Source organism: Seriola dumerili, unplaced genomic scaffold (assembly GCF_002260705.1).
Source record: "Seriola dumerili isolate Sdu_G_001 unplaced genomic scaffold, Sdu_1.0 BDQW01000121.1, whole genome shotgun sequence".
NCBI classification, from domain to species: domain Eukaryota; kingdom Metazoa; phylum Chordata; class Actinopteri; order Carangiformes; family Carangidae; genus Seriola; species Seriola dumerili.
This window is the reverse complement of record NW_019174376.1, coordinates 1,944,364-1,963,113: the sequence shown is the minus strand read 5'-3', so window position 1 is coordinate 1,963,113 and position 18,750 is coordinate 1,944,364. Positions and strand designations below refer to the sequence as shown.

Genomic DNA, 18,750 nt, shown 5'->3' with positions numbered 1-18,750 from the left:
GTCATAAAAACATCATAGTATAGTAATGCATAAAAATGTCATAAAATGTCATAGTATAGTAAGGCACAAAAAGTCATCAAAATTTCATAGTATAATAAAGCACAAAAATATCATAGTATAGTAAGGCATAAAAATGTCATAAAAACGTCATAGTATAGTAAGGCACAAAAATTCCATAAAAATGTCATAGCATAATAAGGCAAAAAAATGTAATAGTATAGTAAGGAATAGAAATGTCATAGTATAGTGAGGCAAAAAAACTTCATAAAAACGTCATAGTATAGTAAGGCATAAAAATGTCATAAAAACGTCATAGTATAGTAAGGCATAAAAATGCCATAAAAACAGCATAGTAGAGTAAGGCATAAAAATGTCATAAAAACTTCATAGTATAGTAAGGCATAATAATGTCGTAAAATGTCATAGTATAGTAAGGCACAAAAATTCCATAAAAATGTCATAGTATAATAAGGCAAAAAATGTAATAGTATAGTACGGCATAAAAACGTCATAGTATAGTAAGGCATAAAAATCCAATAAAAAAGTCACAGTATAGTAAGGCATAAAAATGTCATAGTATAGTAAGGCATAAAATGTCATAAAAACGTCATAGTATAGTAAGGCATAAAAAGTTATAAAAACGTTATAGTATAGTAAGGCATAAAAACATCATAGGCATAAAAAGTCATTAAACGTCATAGTATAGTAAGGCATAAAAATGTCATAGTATAGTAAGGCATAAAAATATCATAAAAACGTCATAGTACAGTAAGGCTTAAAAATGTCATTGTATAGTAAGGCATAAAAATGTCATAAAAAGTCATAGTATAATAAGGCATAAAAATGTCATAGCATAGTAAGTCATAGTCATATTATAAAAAGGCACAAAAACATTACAGTTTAGTATAGAAAGTGACTGAGTAATACATGTCAATTTTGGTTCAGACTGGTGGAACGTTATTTTCAAAACTCTGTGTGTGCAAAATTGAAATCCACAACTGTAGAATTGAGATCCACAAATGCTTTTTTGCATTACAAATAGAAAATTGATTCACAAATGTCTTTTTGAAAGTTGTAAATGTTAGGAAGATATTCACAAACGCTTTTCATTTATTTTTAAAATTAATTGAATGCATTCACAGATAATTGATTTATTTGTGGAATTTGTTTGTGTATTTGCAAATCTGTTTTATATTTGCAAGATATTTATGTGAATTTGCAATATTATTTTTTGTATTTGTGGAAGGTGTTTTATATTCACAGATTACACATTTATGCATGGATTGTTAATCTGTTCACACAAATAATGTTGAAACAAATCTACCTCTATATAAAATGCTCTGTGGAGCTGAGGGGACTGCAAAGTCAGGTGATAACTATCTGTGGATTTGTCACTAAGAATAACTCCCTACACAATCACTTGTTCCATTTTTAATATAGAATATTGGTTACTACAGCTTTAATTTTGCTTTGTAAGTGTTTAATTGATGGAATTGAAAACTGAAACACATTCAGAAATACTTGGTCGGTAAAATAACGGTAGAGAAGATGTTTTCAGTCATTTGTTAATTGAATCTACAGCTGTGATGCAGTCTAAATGACTTGATTAATGGACCAATTACACAATAAATGAATATAGTAAAAGCTGTCATATGAGTTATTGCGCAGGAAATGCAGCCCGTAGAAATGCATGTTTAACTCTACTGTGCAGCGCTCCCTGTCACATGACAGGGCAGTTTAAACCAGTTTTGGTCTGGATGAGAAAGTTGTTTTTATTTCATCTGGAATTTCTCAACTCAGCATGAGCCATATAAAATAAATTCATTTAATACTGATAAATAAAAATAATAGTTTTTCAATCGTCAAACAAACGTAAACCTTATTGTTACCACATAAGACAGAATGTTTAATGTTGTCTGCATCACAAAGTGCTGAGAGTCAGCTTGAGCTGAAATACAAGCCTCTGCTTGGCTGGTTCTAGCTTGGGAATTGCAGCAACCACAAGAAATATTTTGGCTTTTTCGTTCAATATAGATGGAAAATATGCTCAGCTAGCACATGAATACTTCTTCAGACAGATTGGATTACTTTTCCTCCCCACAGAATGTCCTGCAATACCTCAAAATGTCTCCAGTGGCCTCTGACATGAACATTTTCAGGTTGAAGGAACAAATAAGACCAGAGTGACATAATAAATCCAGAGTGGTTTATTGGTTTTATCAACCGGCAGGTTTACCAAAGCACCATAAGAGACAGACTGAGCAACAACCCGCCTTTATACATTTCATCGGCAGCAAGATGCATTCAGGAGCAGTGGTATTTAAGCATGAGTGAACAATCCAAACAAAACATAACATTTTCATGAAAGGGTGTAAACACATTTTTAAACAAAAGCACAACTTAGACAGTTTTTGTACTTTGCATGCTATGAGCTACGCTTCTTACAGCTGGCTGTAATTCGCAGGGAACTGAGCCACACCGACTGACAGACACACAGAGAGGGGGGAAGGGCAGCAGGACACACTGCAGCCATAAACGCGGATTAGAGACGAACACGCAGATACTCATTCACTTTCATCTGAAATGCCAGCCAGCCAGTACTGTCCTGCTGCTGCTGCTGCTGAGAGCACGTGCATCTCTGTGTGCGTGTGTAATCATATAGTGGGGTGGGTATGTTGGGGAAAAAAAAAAAAAATCAGCTTTGAGTAGTTGATCTGGAACAAAGTGGCTCAGGAAGCGAGCAGAGCTGTGATTTTATTCCCTAATGTTCGTGAACAACATTTATAATCAGGGTTTAGGGAGCACAGGTTAGGAGGGACAGGCCAGATTTACAGGGACTCTCACAGCGAACACCAACCAGGACACAGAGACAGACAGTAAAGAGAGACCGAGACAGTAAAGTATAGCTCAGTGCAAGCAAATTTAGAAAAGCCAAAAAAAAAAAAAAAAGACCTGAAATAATTTCAACAAGAGAGCCGCAAGCTGGATAACAACAAATTTTACTTTCCTCCTCCTTTCCACGAACATGTATCTAACCTTAAATCACACAATGTGGCCACACTCACACGACCAAACTTTTCTTAAGTGTTACTTTCAGCAGGAAGAGGAGGATAGATTTCACTCATTTTAAGTGCGCAGACACAGTAAATCTGTCCAACAGATTTCTGCGGGCTAGCAGCAGGGGCTATAGTCATAATAGGTCTTGGCAGCAGAAATGTGTGGCCTTAACCACATGATCGCTATGATGACGACTATAGTGAGACTTCACTAAACTATCTGGTCATATGACTGCTGTGCTTAGAAAATTTTCACCTCAGGGTGAAAGTATCCTAAACAGTGTGAAACACAACAGTTTTCCTGTCACTCTAACAAACAGGGATTTCTTTTTCACAGTACTGTTTTTGTATCTCAGTCACTTGACAAGAGCAGAGGAACCATTACTTTGCACAAAAAGAAAGAACAGAACACTCAAAAGTACAGCAAAGAAATGACTTTTCAGCTGGAACAAAATCAAGTAAAAGAAGAACACCGAGGGGCTTTGGTCCCAGTCCCATTTTTTGTCCAAGTGCTTCAAAAGAGCAGAAGGAGACTGCTGCAGAATGTTAAACACAGGTGCTTTGTCAAAGACAAACATGGCGCTACAGCACAGTCTTACTTACATTAAGAAAAATAAAACAGCTAAACTCCATAGAGTATTTACATATTTCAGTCAGTGCATAATGGACATCTCTTCCATTTCTCTTTGTCAAATCTATACAAGTCCGTATAGAAACCTCACCACAGCGTGATGCCTCTCTGGCGAGGAATGCTTGTGTTTAGAATTGGTACTCAATTGGTCTTGGCATCAGAAAATTCCCAGCCAGCGCCTTCCTTATTAAGTAACAGACAGAGACATTGTTTACATGCAGACTGGCGCTGGACTGCAGGCAGAGGAAGGTCCCTGCTCATATCAAGTTTCTGGAGGCTCCCATCATCATTCATGTGACTGGCTGTCAGTGGCAGTGCTAGAGGCTTAATCATGCACATACATTTAGACATTGTTGGTTTTTGTATTAAAAGAAAAACATGCAGTTTCATGAAGGAACAACCGGAACAGTAGCAATTTGTGAAAACAGAATGCTCTTTGTTTTGTATGAAACTAGTACCATTATCTGACAGGCTGAGTAGCATTTGGTAGCAACTGTTAACGATCAACAATCAAATCTGAGAGGGACTCAAAACACACCTGCAGTACCTTCTTCACTTTTGATCATGTCACAAAAATCTTGCCTCTGTATTTTGACCCTTTTCCAGTTAAGAACAGAAAGATAAGATGGGATCATTAAAAAAAGGAGGGTTACACTAACATGGAGACAGGTTTCAAAAACATTTTAGGCCTTTGCCCACTTGAGGAGTGGAGAGCTGTGGCTTCAGTGGTGCCTCCAAACATCTAGGATTTACTTACTGGTGTGTGAAGCAGCAATCACTAAAATATACAGTTTTTCAGAGATGGCTATAAAAATACAAGAGAATACAAAACAGACTCTTTTGGCATTGATTGTTAAACAGGTAGGTCAGAACACAGACAATCAACTTAACAAGGTGACAAAGTCCTTTTTCAATTCATTTGGTCTTGAAGTTGTTTCTTGGCCATTTCATTGCACATCGTCTCTTTGTGCCTCTTCGTGACCAATCAGATTTCAGACAGACAGCGACAGTGGATGCCTATTTTCGAGCTCGTTCCCTCGCCAGGCGCCTCATGAAGCAACAGGTCACCGCTGCGATGATGACAATGCCCACGAACAAGGCAGAGGAGACTCCGATAACCAAAGGGATGAGGAGGAGGTCAGCAGCTGGGGGAATAAGAGGAAATAAAGACATGAGAACTAGTGTTAATTACTGAAAATTAGTTTCCTTTAAATGAGGAAAATACGACAGGATGAGTGGAAATTTTAATTCAATAGATATACACCACCCTGTTCTCATTAGAATCTAATTTCAGGTGAGTAAATGTCAAAAAATGTTGCCCTTGGGTAAATTGATTAGTTTGGTTGAAATTAATACAGACAGCACACACACACACACACACACGACAACACACACACACACACACACACACACACACGACCGAGTTAATGGACTGTGCTGCTTGATAAACTAAAAGCACAGTTTGCCCCAGTGATTCAGTTATCTAGAACAGTCCATTTAGCCTCTATATGGGATCCAGAGCTGTGGCCTCTATTTTGAGCAGAAAAAAGGTCAACAACTAACTTTTGACACACATTTTAATGTATACATTAAACATTATGAATATTTAGACTGCAGTGGGATGGGACTAATTTTCATAAAAATAAAAATGCACCCAAGCTGCACTATTTTTCCTTTCAAATGCTGATTTTTTTTCAACTCAACTTTTTCTGATAGTTGGATTAATCCTTTCAGTCATTTTTCAAAGTCAAGTCAAAGTGACTCCAGAGAGGAACAAGTGAGATGAAGTGCATATCTAAATATTTGAAATGTAAATCTAGAGGAACCATGATCTGCAGTCTGATAGGGAAGAGAAAGAATCGATCTAATTAAAATGTCATGGTCAAGAGCAAATGCTGGGAATAATCAAGTAACATTTACTGACCAAAGGTCACCAGTTTGACCCCCTGCTTGATCTGCCAGCTCGAAACCCAAACAGACAATGAATGCTTTAGTAAACAAGGTCTGTTTGTGGTTGCTCACATTTATACACATAAAAGATCATTTAAAATAAAACAAAAAAAAGGACTAGTAGGAGACACTTACCTCTGGCGTACAGGTAGACGGTCACTGCATTCGACTCTGTTTTGACCCCCGTGTTGTACCAGCCTCCATGCGGGTCCTGACCCCACGCCTCGGCGTGACACGCATACATGCCCTGATCATCCATAGTGGCCGTGTGGACTCTCAGTCTGTAGCTGACAGCTGACAGGCGGTCGATGCTAATCTCACTACTGTTGATGTAGGTATTTGCAACACCGTTGTACATGAGAGCAGCTATGAGGGTGGGTTTTTCTACAACAGGGGGATCTGGTGGAGCGACATCGGTTGCTGGACTCTCTCCCTTCTTGCTAACCAGTTCAGGGATCGGCCAACGCAGCCAGTGCACCTGAGCCTGGGCGGGACCTGTCGTCGTCACGGTGGCGTTGCAGATGAGGGTGATAGTGCTGCCTCTTTTTAACAGGGGTCCTCGAGGGAGCTGAGCCACAGCTGAAACCAGCACATCTGAGAGAGGAAGTGGTTCATATAGGATCATGTATGCATACATGTGTCAGTTTAAGAACAAAACAGAAACATGTGATTTTTTATCTGTGGTAAAACAGATGTTTTTTGTTTTTTTTTACATTTTTAGCACTCATCTTAATAAGGTGATCTGAGATAAGTTGCGTTAACATGCATTTCTGAGGAATTTGAACAGAATCAAACCACAGATTCAAATTTTGGCAGTCTACCCTCGAGCCAGAGAATCATTGGAATACAACAGTAACTTATCATTTCTTCCTTTTCAGTAAACCCATTGTTCATAAAATATAAAGCAAAATGAATGAGATTTTGGGGGCAGCTATGAATGTTTTAGATTTTTTTTTACAAATTCATAAGAAGCTAGGAGACAGATCGGTTTCTGAGGTCCTGTTGCAGACTTGAAACCAGCACATCGCAGCCAAATGGCCCACAGCCCAGACCCCTGGGCCACCAAGACACTCGGTGAATCCAAAATGTTAAATCCTTTCTCAGACCAAAACAATACAACAGTGCCTGAACAGAAAATGCAATTAGCAGTGGAAAGAAATCCAACAGAGAAACTCCAGTTTCACATTTTTTCCAAATACAAATACTCATGATTACCCTTCTGTTTACCCTACATGTACAGTCACTGCTAGAAATGAAGCCCGTGTGTCACTGAGAACACGACCTGACGCCTCTCACCTTTGGTCTTCAGGTTGACGGTGACTCCCTCGGACCTCTGGGTGAGTGTCGCAGGCGTAGACGGGCCAGGGTTTGTCCTTCCAGCGTACACACTCACCACACACCGATACACCCCTGTGTCGCCGGGCCGGGCTGAGAACAGCTTCAGAGAGTACCTCCCCTCCGCCACTTTCTCCATAGAGCCGCCGCTGGCTCTGCTGAGGTCGTCCCCCCAGCTCACAACACCATCCGTGCTCATCCGGGCCACCTCCACCTTATCATAAAAGAAAATAACAGAGTAATAAATAAATAAATAAAAGTGTGTCAGTATGCATTAGACTGTAAATTGAGGTTTGATTTACTTTAAGCCATTTACTAGAAGCTTCTTTTCGGCAGCCAACTCTCAAACGTCATGTGTCAAAACGTTGCCTGCAGCACTTGACTGCACCACACGTGAAAACATTTCAAACTTATCTGTCATTTCTGATGAAATTAGTTATCAGTTTCAGCAAAGTGTGTAAAAATGATTTCTAGGAATAGAAATCTTCACAATTGATCCACTACAGAGCAAGAACGGTATATGTTACGGTTTCCACTGACTGAGGTTCAGATTGTGTCTCACAACATTTTGAGTAGGATTCCTACAGAAACCGACCTTTTTGCTTCAGAATAAGAGCCTTTTTGTTTAACCAGAAACTACCATTATATTGTTCTGTTCAAAACCATTCCAGTCATTTTACCTCACAGAACACGGGAGTTGCTCGTCTATCTTTTTTTATGTTATTGTGACTTTCAGTGGTGAAAGTAATATTCCGATCCTTTGCTTAAGTAAAAGTACCGCAGAATGGATTACCTATCTGTGCATGCAATTAACAATCACATTACCTGTCAAATTACTATCTGTTATTTCTCAATAAATACATTTAATGTCCCTGCAAGCTGATTCTCAGATTTCACTGATAAAAAATGATGAATAAAGAAACCGAAAATGAAAAACTAACATGCTTTGCTAACTCCAATGCAGCATGATATTACACTTTTGATGTAAAATGTTTCATCAGTTTCTTCATTTGTGGGTATTTGTTTATACAAGAATTAATGATGATGATGAAAGAAAAATGTACGGTATGTCTACTTCAGGTGCAAAAAATCAGTATCCTCCTCAGTAACAGTGTGCAGATGTGCAAACAAATACACACAATAAACACCTCTACACTGTCCTGCTTTGTGCAGTCTCTTAAGATTCACAGTACCTCAACTCCCCCAGAGCCGACTTCATCGCTGCTTGCAGATCCCCTCTTCATCCACTGAACCAGCAGGCCCGAGTTCACTTCAGATGGCAGCCCCAGCACCTCACAGGTCAGGATGAGAGGGGAACCCACCTGCAGGGTCACCTCCCCTCTGGGTGAGGACGTTACACTCAGAGACTCCGCTGGAGAGAGGAAGAGACAGAGATAAAGAGAGAGAGAGACGGAGCTTAATAAAAGTTTAAGTACCAGAAATCCTCCTTGGTGAAGAGCCTCAAACCAGCACTTAGACTGTGACGGGACAAATCTTTACAGGATGTGGTTTACAGCACTGCGAGTATCATTTCTGTGGCCAGGATAAAATGGATTACTACCTCATCCAGGCAAAAATGCCTTTAACATCTCACAATGGTTATCATAGTATGTGACAAGAGCCAACACAATGGCTATAATATTCATATTTTCTGTATATATTGTATTGGATTTTCCTTAATATGGAATAAAAGAGGAGATTCCTGTGTTGTATTCAGATACATAAATTAAGCATAACAGTAGAAGAACATACGACAAAAGAGTATGTGAAACTTTTTCAAATGAATTGAACATGTTATTAATACCCTGGTATAATTAGAAGATATCAACACTGATCCATTGTGTGTGCAAAGCCTAATTTAACAACAAAAAATTCAGCTCTGCTCAATAATAGACACATTATGTATCTAAACAAAAGCAGAAACGTCAGACCACTGCATTAGTCAGACAACAGAAAATACAGAACTAAGTAGTGTTTGTCAGCGGGTGTCTGTAAGAAACAATGCATGCATTGATGAGCTCTAATCCTTCAACTTCAGCTTCCATCTAATTGCTGAAGAGAAAAAACTGACCTAAATAACTTTTAACTTCACTTACTTACTTAGTGATAAGATATTTTTGTACCTTTCATCTGCAATTATATTAAAAAAAAAACATGAAAAAGCATTTGTTCTAAAACTTAAGTTAATCAAAAGTATGAAAACATCACGTACAAAGATGAGGCTGTGAAAGTAAAACATTAACAGCACTTCCTATGAGCGAACATATCAAGAATGTAGCGTATGTATGTACAGAGTTAACTTCCCTTTCCAGTGCTGGTCTGAAAGTAAAGGACACATCTGTCTAAGGAAGACAGTCATCCTCTTTGAGGCCAAGGTGGGAGGAAAGATTACTTAATCCTTTGGATCTATACAAGCGCTTTAAAATTTAAACTGAGCCACGGCAACAGACAGCTATCCAGCTGCCCGGCCAGCCAGATATCGACCTATCAAATCCAGCTAGATAATCAACGAGAGAGCTGAGCATTTAGCTTGTCAGTCATGTAGCCGGGCAGCAGACAGAGCTGCAATTACCCAACTGACAGAAAACTAACTGGTCCCCATTTTAAGTCATTTTTCAAGCAAAATATTTCATAGTTCCAGATTCTCAAACGGGAAAATTTGCTGCTTTTCTGTTTTTTCTCCCTAGTGTTTATGTTTATGAATAAAAGATTAATCGATAAATGAAGAAAATAACTGGCAGATTAACCGATATTGGAAATAATATTCAGCTGCATCTCTAACAGTAAGATGTCAATCCAGCCCTCCATGCAGCTAATCAGAAAACCCCAGCACTTTCTATATCCAGGCAGCCAACAAACAAGGCAACAAGTTAAATACTAATGTGTGTCCATTTATTTAATCAGCTGCCTATCCATTCAGTCAGTAAACTGCTAAGTCAGCCTGCCAGCAAAACTAGACATTCAGTTAAGCTCTAAGGAATACAAACACCCAGGGCTTGAGTCTGAAAACTGGAAGAAGTCCAACATACTCAACAGCGCTACAACTCCAGGCTGACTGACGCCACTCCTTGGCTTCAAAAGAGAAAGAATCGAGCGCCATGAATTGACAAGTACAAACTGAACTTGAGATGTTTTAGTTTTATTGTCTCCGATTTACTCTTTAACCGGAGCAGCCAACGTTATGATATGATCCTCTCTCCCTACTGTGGTTTACTGTGTCACAAATTGCCTCCAGTAAGATTTTATCGCAACAATGATCACAGTACAAAATAATCAGCTGCTGTGGAATGTGCTTGTGACAGTTTGACCTTGAAACTTGCTACATGCTACCATAGTTTTGGCAAATGCCAACAGAAACACTGGCACACTTTTTACGTCACACTGACCGAGTTGCTGAACAGTCAAGTTGCCAATATCCAGTGTCCTCTGTGCGATCTTCTGCCACGATCGATCAGGGTCCAGAATCCACTGCGAGGCCTCACAGAAGTACGAGCCGGTGTCATCTGGCTGCACCGCCTTCATCTTCATCACGTACACACCCTGCCCGGCCTCCCCGTTCCTCTTCTCCAGCGTGATCTCTCCGTCGTCGTAGCGCTTCTGGTACGAACGGCCAGGGACGACCCCCAGCATCTTGTCGATGGAGATAATCTCTCGAACGGTGCTGACCTCCTCTCCAGCTCCGCTCCCCGAACCGTCTCTGCCACCGCGCTTCCCAAACGTGATGGACAGATGCGTGAGCTGCTCCGACTGGATGCTGGCTGAGCAGGTCAGTGTTAATTCGGCTCCCTCTGGCACCGGCTGACCAGTGAGTGAGCGGGAGAAGCTGATCTGGAGTGTGTCAGGGATCACTGCGGTTGCACAAAGAAGACACAGACAGACAATTATATTACATCAAGCTGCTGCAGGAGCCAGATGGGAGGAAAAAGAGGGGCCAAATTTGATTTCTATTGCCGGTGTGCTGTTTAGACATTTCTATGTTTAGAACACTGAATCATGAAATAAGGTTGCTGAGAGTGACTCCAAGCCTTTTACCTCCCTTTGCTTCAGGCACTGAAGAGATGGGGATTAACTCAGCTGCAGAACTAAGATTTGGCATCCCATAATCAAACTAGTAGTACACAGACAATATGATGAATAGAAACACATTTGGTAACCATACGGACGGTGTAAGATTGCCTGAATGTTTTTGGACGGCCTGAGCGAATGGATCTTAGAGTAAGTGTAACAAGTTTGTAGAGAGAAAGAGAAACAGAAAGGAAAAAGCAGAGTACAAATACCAGATGGTCGCTATAAATAATATCTTAGAGTGAGGAATGTTGTCATGTACCAAGTTAAACACCCATTTAACGTTGTCATCCATCTGGCTGATATAGCGCAAAGTTGCTGATAAAATCTTCTCATAGGTAAACCCCCCCCCTCCCCATGACAGAACTTGAACACATCACAACTTAACTTTGATGATGTAATCTAGTTGCAACAAGGGCTGGGTATCATTTGAAATTTTGTGATAGTAGTTGGTGACAAAATACAAGGGATTTGTTACTTAAACCTGAAGTATTTTTTTTGACACCTTTAAGAAACATTTTTTATAACACCGATGAAGCCACTGATCTCAAATATTAGGTATCTAAACACAAACAGCCGTGATAAAACATTGCTAATTTTGCTAACCAGATATTCATTGCCACCTTTGGATACTTGACATGATTTGATCCTCAGTGCTACAAACACGTTTCCATCTGTACCAAAAAAGAATGAAGGTTCAAAACCCAACCATAGGTGCTAAAAAAAAAAAAAACCCAAACAAAACAGGAACAGGAAGAAGCTTTTTAAACCCATGCTTTAAATGGAGGTCAGCTGATCGTCTGGATAGTCTGTGATATTCTCTATTTTTTGTATTCTTAGCAAATCCTATGAAAAAGACCAAAAACAGCAATGAGCTGATCTTAGTATGACAAGTATGAGTTTCCACTGCTGCCTATAAAATAAAATCCACGAGCCGCACTGTTGCACTGGATGACACTTCATTCCTCCTCCGTACAAATCATGTGCACTGAACCAGTGGGCTTGAGGCTGAGAGCCACACATGGGTTTAAGTATTGTCATATGGACCAATACAAGTTCTATATATATATATATATATATATATATATATCTTACCTTTGACAGTCACTGTGCCGCTGTAGTTCCCCTGGAAGGTGCTGTCCGTGCTGGGTGTGTAGCACTCGTATTTTCCCTGGTCTTCAGCCCGGAGTCTCTGGATCACCAGGCGGACCATGTCCCCAGAGTCCCTCTCTACCCTCACCTCCCCGCTCCTCACCCGGGGCTGGAACGGAGCGTATGGGAAACCCTGGTCCCTGGTGGACACCACTCCCATCTGCCTCCCACCGGAATTATCCCTGTACAAGAACCACTCAAACTCCTGAGTGCGTGGGCCTTCGTATCCTGATACGGTACAGGGCAGGGAGAGGGGGAACCCTGCCACACGGTAGAGGGGTCCAGTGGGAAGGGTTACGTCACGACACACAGCATACTGGAGCACTGTGACAGGAAAATAAGGAGAGACAGTAAGAGGATGAAAGACGTTACAAGCAGGAAAGATTGTAGATGGTAACAATGTCAAGTTTGTGTGGGTCACGGTCTCCCCTCGCAGCATGTTTGGTGCATGGACTCACCGATCAATATCCTGAGCTGATGACTGGCTAACAGGGAATCAATACAGTAAATAGCTGTGGAGAAAAACACTAGTGCTGGAGCTGGGCCAGTTTCCTCTGAATACAACACCATGTTTAATAAATGAAATGCAATCATCTCAGTGGACTTGTTCGCTCATTCTCTAATTATTTTTGTTGGGGCTGAGACTTAAAGGAACAGTCCACTGAAAAACAGAACAAAACCAGTTTTCTAGTCTCACAAATTGCTACAGTCGCAGTAATATTTGCTGATATTGGCTGCATTTCTTGCCTGCAACTGCTGATTATTTTCTCAATTTATTGTTTGGACTATAAATTGTCATAAAAAAAAAGTTTTTCCTTTATTTCCTAAAGCCTAAAGTGACATGTTCACACACTTATAATGTCCAGTCCAGCCAACAGTCTATCACTGAAGCACTTACAGGTTAAGACAAAGAAAAGCAGCAAAATGTCCATAATTCAGAATTTGAAACCAGGTCATGTTTGGCATTTTTTTCTTGAATAGTTGCAGCTTTTTTTTTTCTTCTAATGGTCAACCAATCAATTAATCAACTAATTGTACATACATATACATCTGAACAACAACAACAGTAGCATCCCTTTCTCAAATGCAGCGACAGAGATATGACTAACTGACAAACTTCACACTTCAGTCAGGTTTGTGGATAACTGTGCACAGCTGTGTTATTATATCACAATAACAGAAAACAAAAGGTCATTGAGTGGGTTATATTGGAATGAGCTGAACCTGATATCTTCTAACTGCAAATCACAGTGAAACTGAGTGAAAAGATTTCACTCAAGCCAAAGTGGAAAAATAAAATGTATTTTATCCCTGTCACTTCACAGTTTAATGGAGGTCTGGGAACATGGCAGAGTTTCAGTTTGCTGGTTATGGGCAAAAATATTCGGTGTGAGTGCCTCAGGGCTGAGGGCAGCCAGCTTTCACTTCCGAGCATCAGTGTATTTCACTGAGTCTCATTGTCTGCCTTCGAAACCCACTTCCCCTTGGATTTCTCTGAAAGACATGGGCTCAGACCAAGCTAGGGTATTCCAACGCTGACACCTCCTTTCAAAGCCCCAGGCACTGAAACTTTTCATGCTTTCACTGCTCTTTTGTGATAAGGGTACTTGCCAAAGATATTAACATGCTCCTTTCAAAGTAGTAAGTCTAATCTGAGATGACATAAATTCTACAGAAACAAACAGAGCTAAAGAAATATCATCCTTTTATACCCAAATTAGTTTCACTTCTTCACAGCACAAACAATGTCATATGTTTATTTGAAGCCTGGTGATGAGGTTCTTGAATTGTTTGGATAAGCAACAAGATGAGAAAAGTAGTCTGCACTTGTGAATGCTATGTTTACTAATTGATTATGAACCATATGTTGTTGTTTTTTTATTATCATAAAAGAAAGATAATGGAAATGAAAGGAGTAAACATTTTAACAAGTGTCTGACGCAAAAAAAAAAAAATTGTAATCTAACTTTAAGAGTGACCCAACTCAAAACTATGGAAGTTTTGCACAATAAAAACACAATGCAAATTAACTGGAACTTAATTAAATTAAACAAATTCAACCAAGTGAGAAGTAAGACAGCCAATCTCCTAAATAAACTTATTACACCTCGTCATGTTTAAAACTATATTTTCACCATGACAAACTGGAAGAAAAGATTTTGTTAAAGAATAGTACAAATCTTTAATCTTGGTTGAATACTAAGTGATTTTAATCTGCATGGAGGTGTGGAGGAATGACCTCATCAACCTCACCATCTCCAAATGCAAATGAGATGTGAGTATCCTGACATAACAGTCAATAAACACACCCGCAAACTGACACTGCACCAACTACCACACCCATTAACGTCACCCAAAACTGGTAAATACCTGAAAAACTAGAAATACTAGACAGGGGTGTACTGGCACTCCTTGGCGGTGTGTGTGTGTGTGTGTGTCTGTGTCTGTGTGTGTGTGTGTGTGTGTGAGCGTGTCAGACCTAAAAACAACTGGAGCTTTCCCACAGGCCGAGTAACGGCCCGATAGCAACACACCCATAATGACATGGGAGACTAGTGGGAGGCTTAAGCGGATCAAGTCCTAATTAACGTTGGGCTCGGACTGATAGGGCTGGGGGACACCACAGCTTGTCACAATGCTCAATACTGTCTGGATTATATACTGTGCAACAAAAGGGGAGGGGGGGGGCCCACAAAGAGATACATGGTGGTGGGCCACTATACAATTCTGTCCCAAGGAAGCCTGTCTGCTTGGTTATTAGATATGATTTATATAATTGTTAATGCTGTGAGGGAATTGAATACTGCGTCATTCAAGTTTATACATTCTCTCTCTGTCCGAACTGTTAAGTCAAACTATACTTCTGAAATATAAGTTGAGGAATGTGAAGCCAAGTCACTGTTGGAAAAATATTAGAGTACAGTTTTATATATCAGCTTTACTGTCTTTTAACTGGGCTGTGTGTCCTGTATGTGCCCTAAAAGATATACTTATTTTAAACTTAAGAGCACCTTGGGTTGGTTTGGTTATTTTACAATCACGCCCCACCTTTTCAGCAGGTACAGTACTATTTCCTTTTTTCTAACCGCTGTCACTCAATTTCAATATTCAGGATTCAAAACTTCATTTCTATTTCATCTATAGTTGATAGGACTTTTGCTATGATGGTTTCACATGAAACAAATGAAGACACAGTATGACCACACTGAGGAAATAAAAGAAGTGGTAAAAACATAAAAATGACCAGAGTCCATAGTTGAAAATGTATAACTGAATAAAATGTAATAGCTGAAAAAATGTGTAAATACCATTACAATGTGCTGTTGTTTAAACTTTGGGGACTTCCTGCTTGACATACCAGGAACTGGCTTTATTGGCAAAGCAAACACCTGTTTCTTTGGCCCAACTGGCTCAGCATCCATCAAACTGTATGCAAGTGATTTTGGTTTGGTAGTGAACCAGTGAATCAGTCACTCCTGCACTTGGGTTGTGGGTATGATAAATTGACTTGCAGACCACAGGGATGTGGCAGATGCTGATAACTGCCCCACGGATGAGCACAGTGCTGCACACTGGCTAAAAGATGGCAGACTAAATCATCAAAAATAATAAAGATGCATGCTGCAAATGAATAGTCTGACTGGCAGGCATGAAGAAACAATCAGGCAAATGCATGTACATGTGACAGATGGTGCGGCGGTTTTTTCTTTTTTTTTTTTGCCCCCCCCTGTAGTCATTGTGTTGTACCAGTGAACAGGTACAACACAGACGCGGCTGTAACTCACCCCAGTGTAGAAATACGAACAGTGCCGTTTTCATCGAAGCCATCATGGTCCTCATCTTCGCTCCCAATGTCCAGATGGATTATTATGTCGAGTCAGATTTGTCTCTCCGTGTTCCTCTGCTCGTTTATCGACGATCATAGTTCATCCCGCCGTGGAGAGGGACTGCCTTCAAATGAAACGACAGACATGATCGGATTATTTGTGAGGAGAAAAAACAAAACAAAAACACCTAAATGATCATGTGTAGCAGTGTAGCCGTGCTTACACAGAGAGGAGAGTTAGCGCCGTCAGCTAACTGCAAAGCGACTGAATATTAGTGCGAGAAAATGTAAATGCACAAAGCTGCATATTTAATCACCTTTAATTCATGCGCCGTCGCATCTCAGTCAACACATCGACTGGTTCATAATATCCCGGTTTGGTTTTAGATTATACCGCCTCGACAGACATGCCGTCCAAGCCCAGTCATGGAGTGGCTGGCATCACAGGGGGCTGGGGTGTGTATGTGTGTGAATGTGTGTGAATGTGTATGTCTGTGTGTGTCTGTGTGTGTGTGCGTGCGTGCGTGCGCGTGTGTGTGTGTGTGGGGGGGGGGGGGGTAACAAAAAGGGGAGGAGCATGCATGCGAAACAGGCTGTGAGAAAAAGAAGTGGAGCCGGTGCCATTGGTCAAGGAAGGAACGACGGCAGTTTGAACCAATGACAATAGAGAGTGTTGAAAAGATCGTCGAACCGCAAGGGGGCGCCAAAGTAAAACACATGCAGTCCGCCCTGTTGAAAGGACCCTGTCAGGAGGGTTAATGATTTCCAACACAACGACCTAAAAGTACCCCATTAAGTAATCACATATGTAAGAGGCTTACAAATGACACCTCACAAAATACCCTGTACACAAAGCAAAAATGGGAACTGGTACTAAATATTAAAATAGAGGATAATATATGGGAAGATCTGTCTGCTAATTTTCATAAAGGAATAAATAGCCAATTATGGAAAGAATTTGACTGTAACTCAATAATCAGGTATTTGATCACACCTCTTAGCATTTCTTCATACGTGAAAGAACCTGTTGTGGAATTATGTTGGAAAAAATGTGGACAAATAGGGGATAACACACATATGTTTTGGGAGTGAGTACCCAATAATTCTGGAAAAGTGTGAAAGAAGAATTTGACAGCATTTTAGAGGTGGACGTCCCCCTGTATCCATGATTATTTTTGTAAGGCGCTGAACCTAAAATAATGTATGACGTAGATCAGAGATATCATAATTCGGTCACATAGGGTCATAAGATGATTAATGGGAGAGGAAACGAAGAAAATCAAGTTCTTTTACACAGACTGTTTTCTTTTCATGGGTTGTTTTTATTAGATTCCATTGGTTTTTTCTGTTAATCTCTGCCCTTTTTTAAATATTGAATAACAGTTACAGAAATTAAACCATCTGAGAAGTTTGGATTGTGACAGAAATCTGACATGTGATCAACATCTTTTTTGTGAGCAGTCAGAAGGCAAAAAGGTTTGAGAACCACAACTAATAACTGCAGCTGCCAGATAAATGGAGCAAAAATGTCAATATTTTACTGTAAAATGTGGAGTAAAGTATGAAGTGGCTTAAAAGGGCAATAAGTCAGTAAGTGAGTGAAGTAAGTGAGTAAATTAAATTGGCTACTTTCCACCACTGGTGTTTTCTTCTTCTTCATAATGTCTCCAATTAAGTGGCAATTTATAAGTCATGAGAAGAAGAGACCACTTTGTTTTTTTAGATCATGTGAGTGAAACTAAAGAAACCTACAGCATAGACCCAGTTTTAAAAAATGTAAATGTTCAATAGCTATTTTACTTTTTATTATACTTTCTACTACTACAACAGACCTAACTGTTGCACATCTTCTTGAGATATGAAGTATTTAATAATATATATGGAAATTCAGATCTATCAAAAACCAGGAGATACTAGTAAAATAGAAAACAATAAAGTTGCTGCAAAAAAGGACAGATGCATTTGTTGCACTTTCAGCTAAGGAATCAGCTGGCACACTGTATTCTGACACCTCTACCTGCTCCTGATGATGAAAATCCAACGTGAAACTGGAGCAATGCCTCTGTCCTTTTCAGGTCTGCAAATGAAATGAGAATTTAATCAATATCCATTTGTCATTTTCCTACACCTGATGAGTGATTAAGTTAAAACAAAGTTTCATTTTCATATTTAAAAATGCACCATTGCTGCCAAAATTGAAATTAAGTAGCAACTCTGTCAACATGCCAGTCAGAAGACACCTTTCTACTTTGTGGATTTATGATTAAAGTTTCCATATACCATACCATCTACCTAGTCTAGAGGAGTTAGGGCTTGTAGTGAGTCCCATGTAGTCCTCTTTTTTTTCTGTGGGCTTGTTTGTTTTTGGCTTAATCATGGCTGACGCACAGAAAAATCACATATGAAATATAAACTGTCAGTCACCCCCTTTTACTGGACTCTTTGGTGTAATTTCTGATACATTTTATTTCTGTCCTGAGCTGGTTTGGAAATTACAGAGGAAATCTGAGCATCTCGTTTACAGCTGAGCAGTTCACTATGTACCCTACAATACAGATCATACACCATGTTGTACTTCTGATTATCATAACCCCTGTCCTTATCTATACCTATACTGTGGACATGTGATACATCCATGTGACACCAGTATAGGGCGTTATTAGTAGAATGCACATGGGAAATACATTTTCAATGCTATCAACACAGGCTTTGTTTTTATCCTGTGTCTGTCCATG

At 39.8% G+C, this 18,750-nt stretch overlaps 1 protein-coding gene and 1 long non-coding RNA gene across 2 annotated transcripts in view; both read right to left on the bottom strand.

Moving 5' to 3' along the window:
• Window positions 1–2,201: 2,201 nt before the first annotated feature.
• igsf8 (immunoglobulin superfamily member 8) lies at window positions 2,202–16,435 on the bottom strand. Its single transcript, XM_022748354.1, has 8 exons — window positions 16,333–16,435; window positions 15,975–16,140; window positions 12,133–12,513; window positions 10,359–10,820; window positions 8,166–8,344; window positions 6,934–7,186; window positions 5,773–6,231; window positions 2,202–4,832 (listed from the first exon to the last, which is right to left on the bottom strand). Exons 2-8 carry the CDS (start codon window positions 16,027–16,029, stop codon window positions 4,705–4,707), a joined length of 1,917 nt encoding a protein of 638 aa, XP_022604075.1. The 5' UTR covers window positions 16,030–16,140; window positions 16,333–16,435; the 3' UTR covers window positions 2,202–4,704.
• Window positions 16,436–17,981: 1,546 nt separating this feature from the next.
• The window catches only part of LOC111224003, a 35,618-nt gene continuing 34,849 nt past the window's right edge, over window positions 17,982–18,750 (bottom strand). Inside the window, exon 3 of the long non-coding RNA XR_002665197.1 lies at window positions 17,982–18,092. This is a non-coding gene — a long non-coding RNA (uncharacterized LOC111224003). The remainder of the gene's footprint in view (window positions 18,093–18,750) is intronic.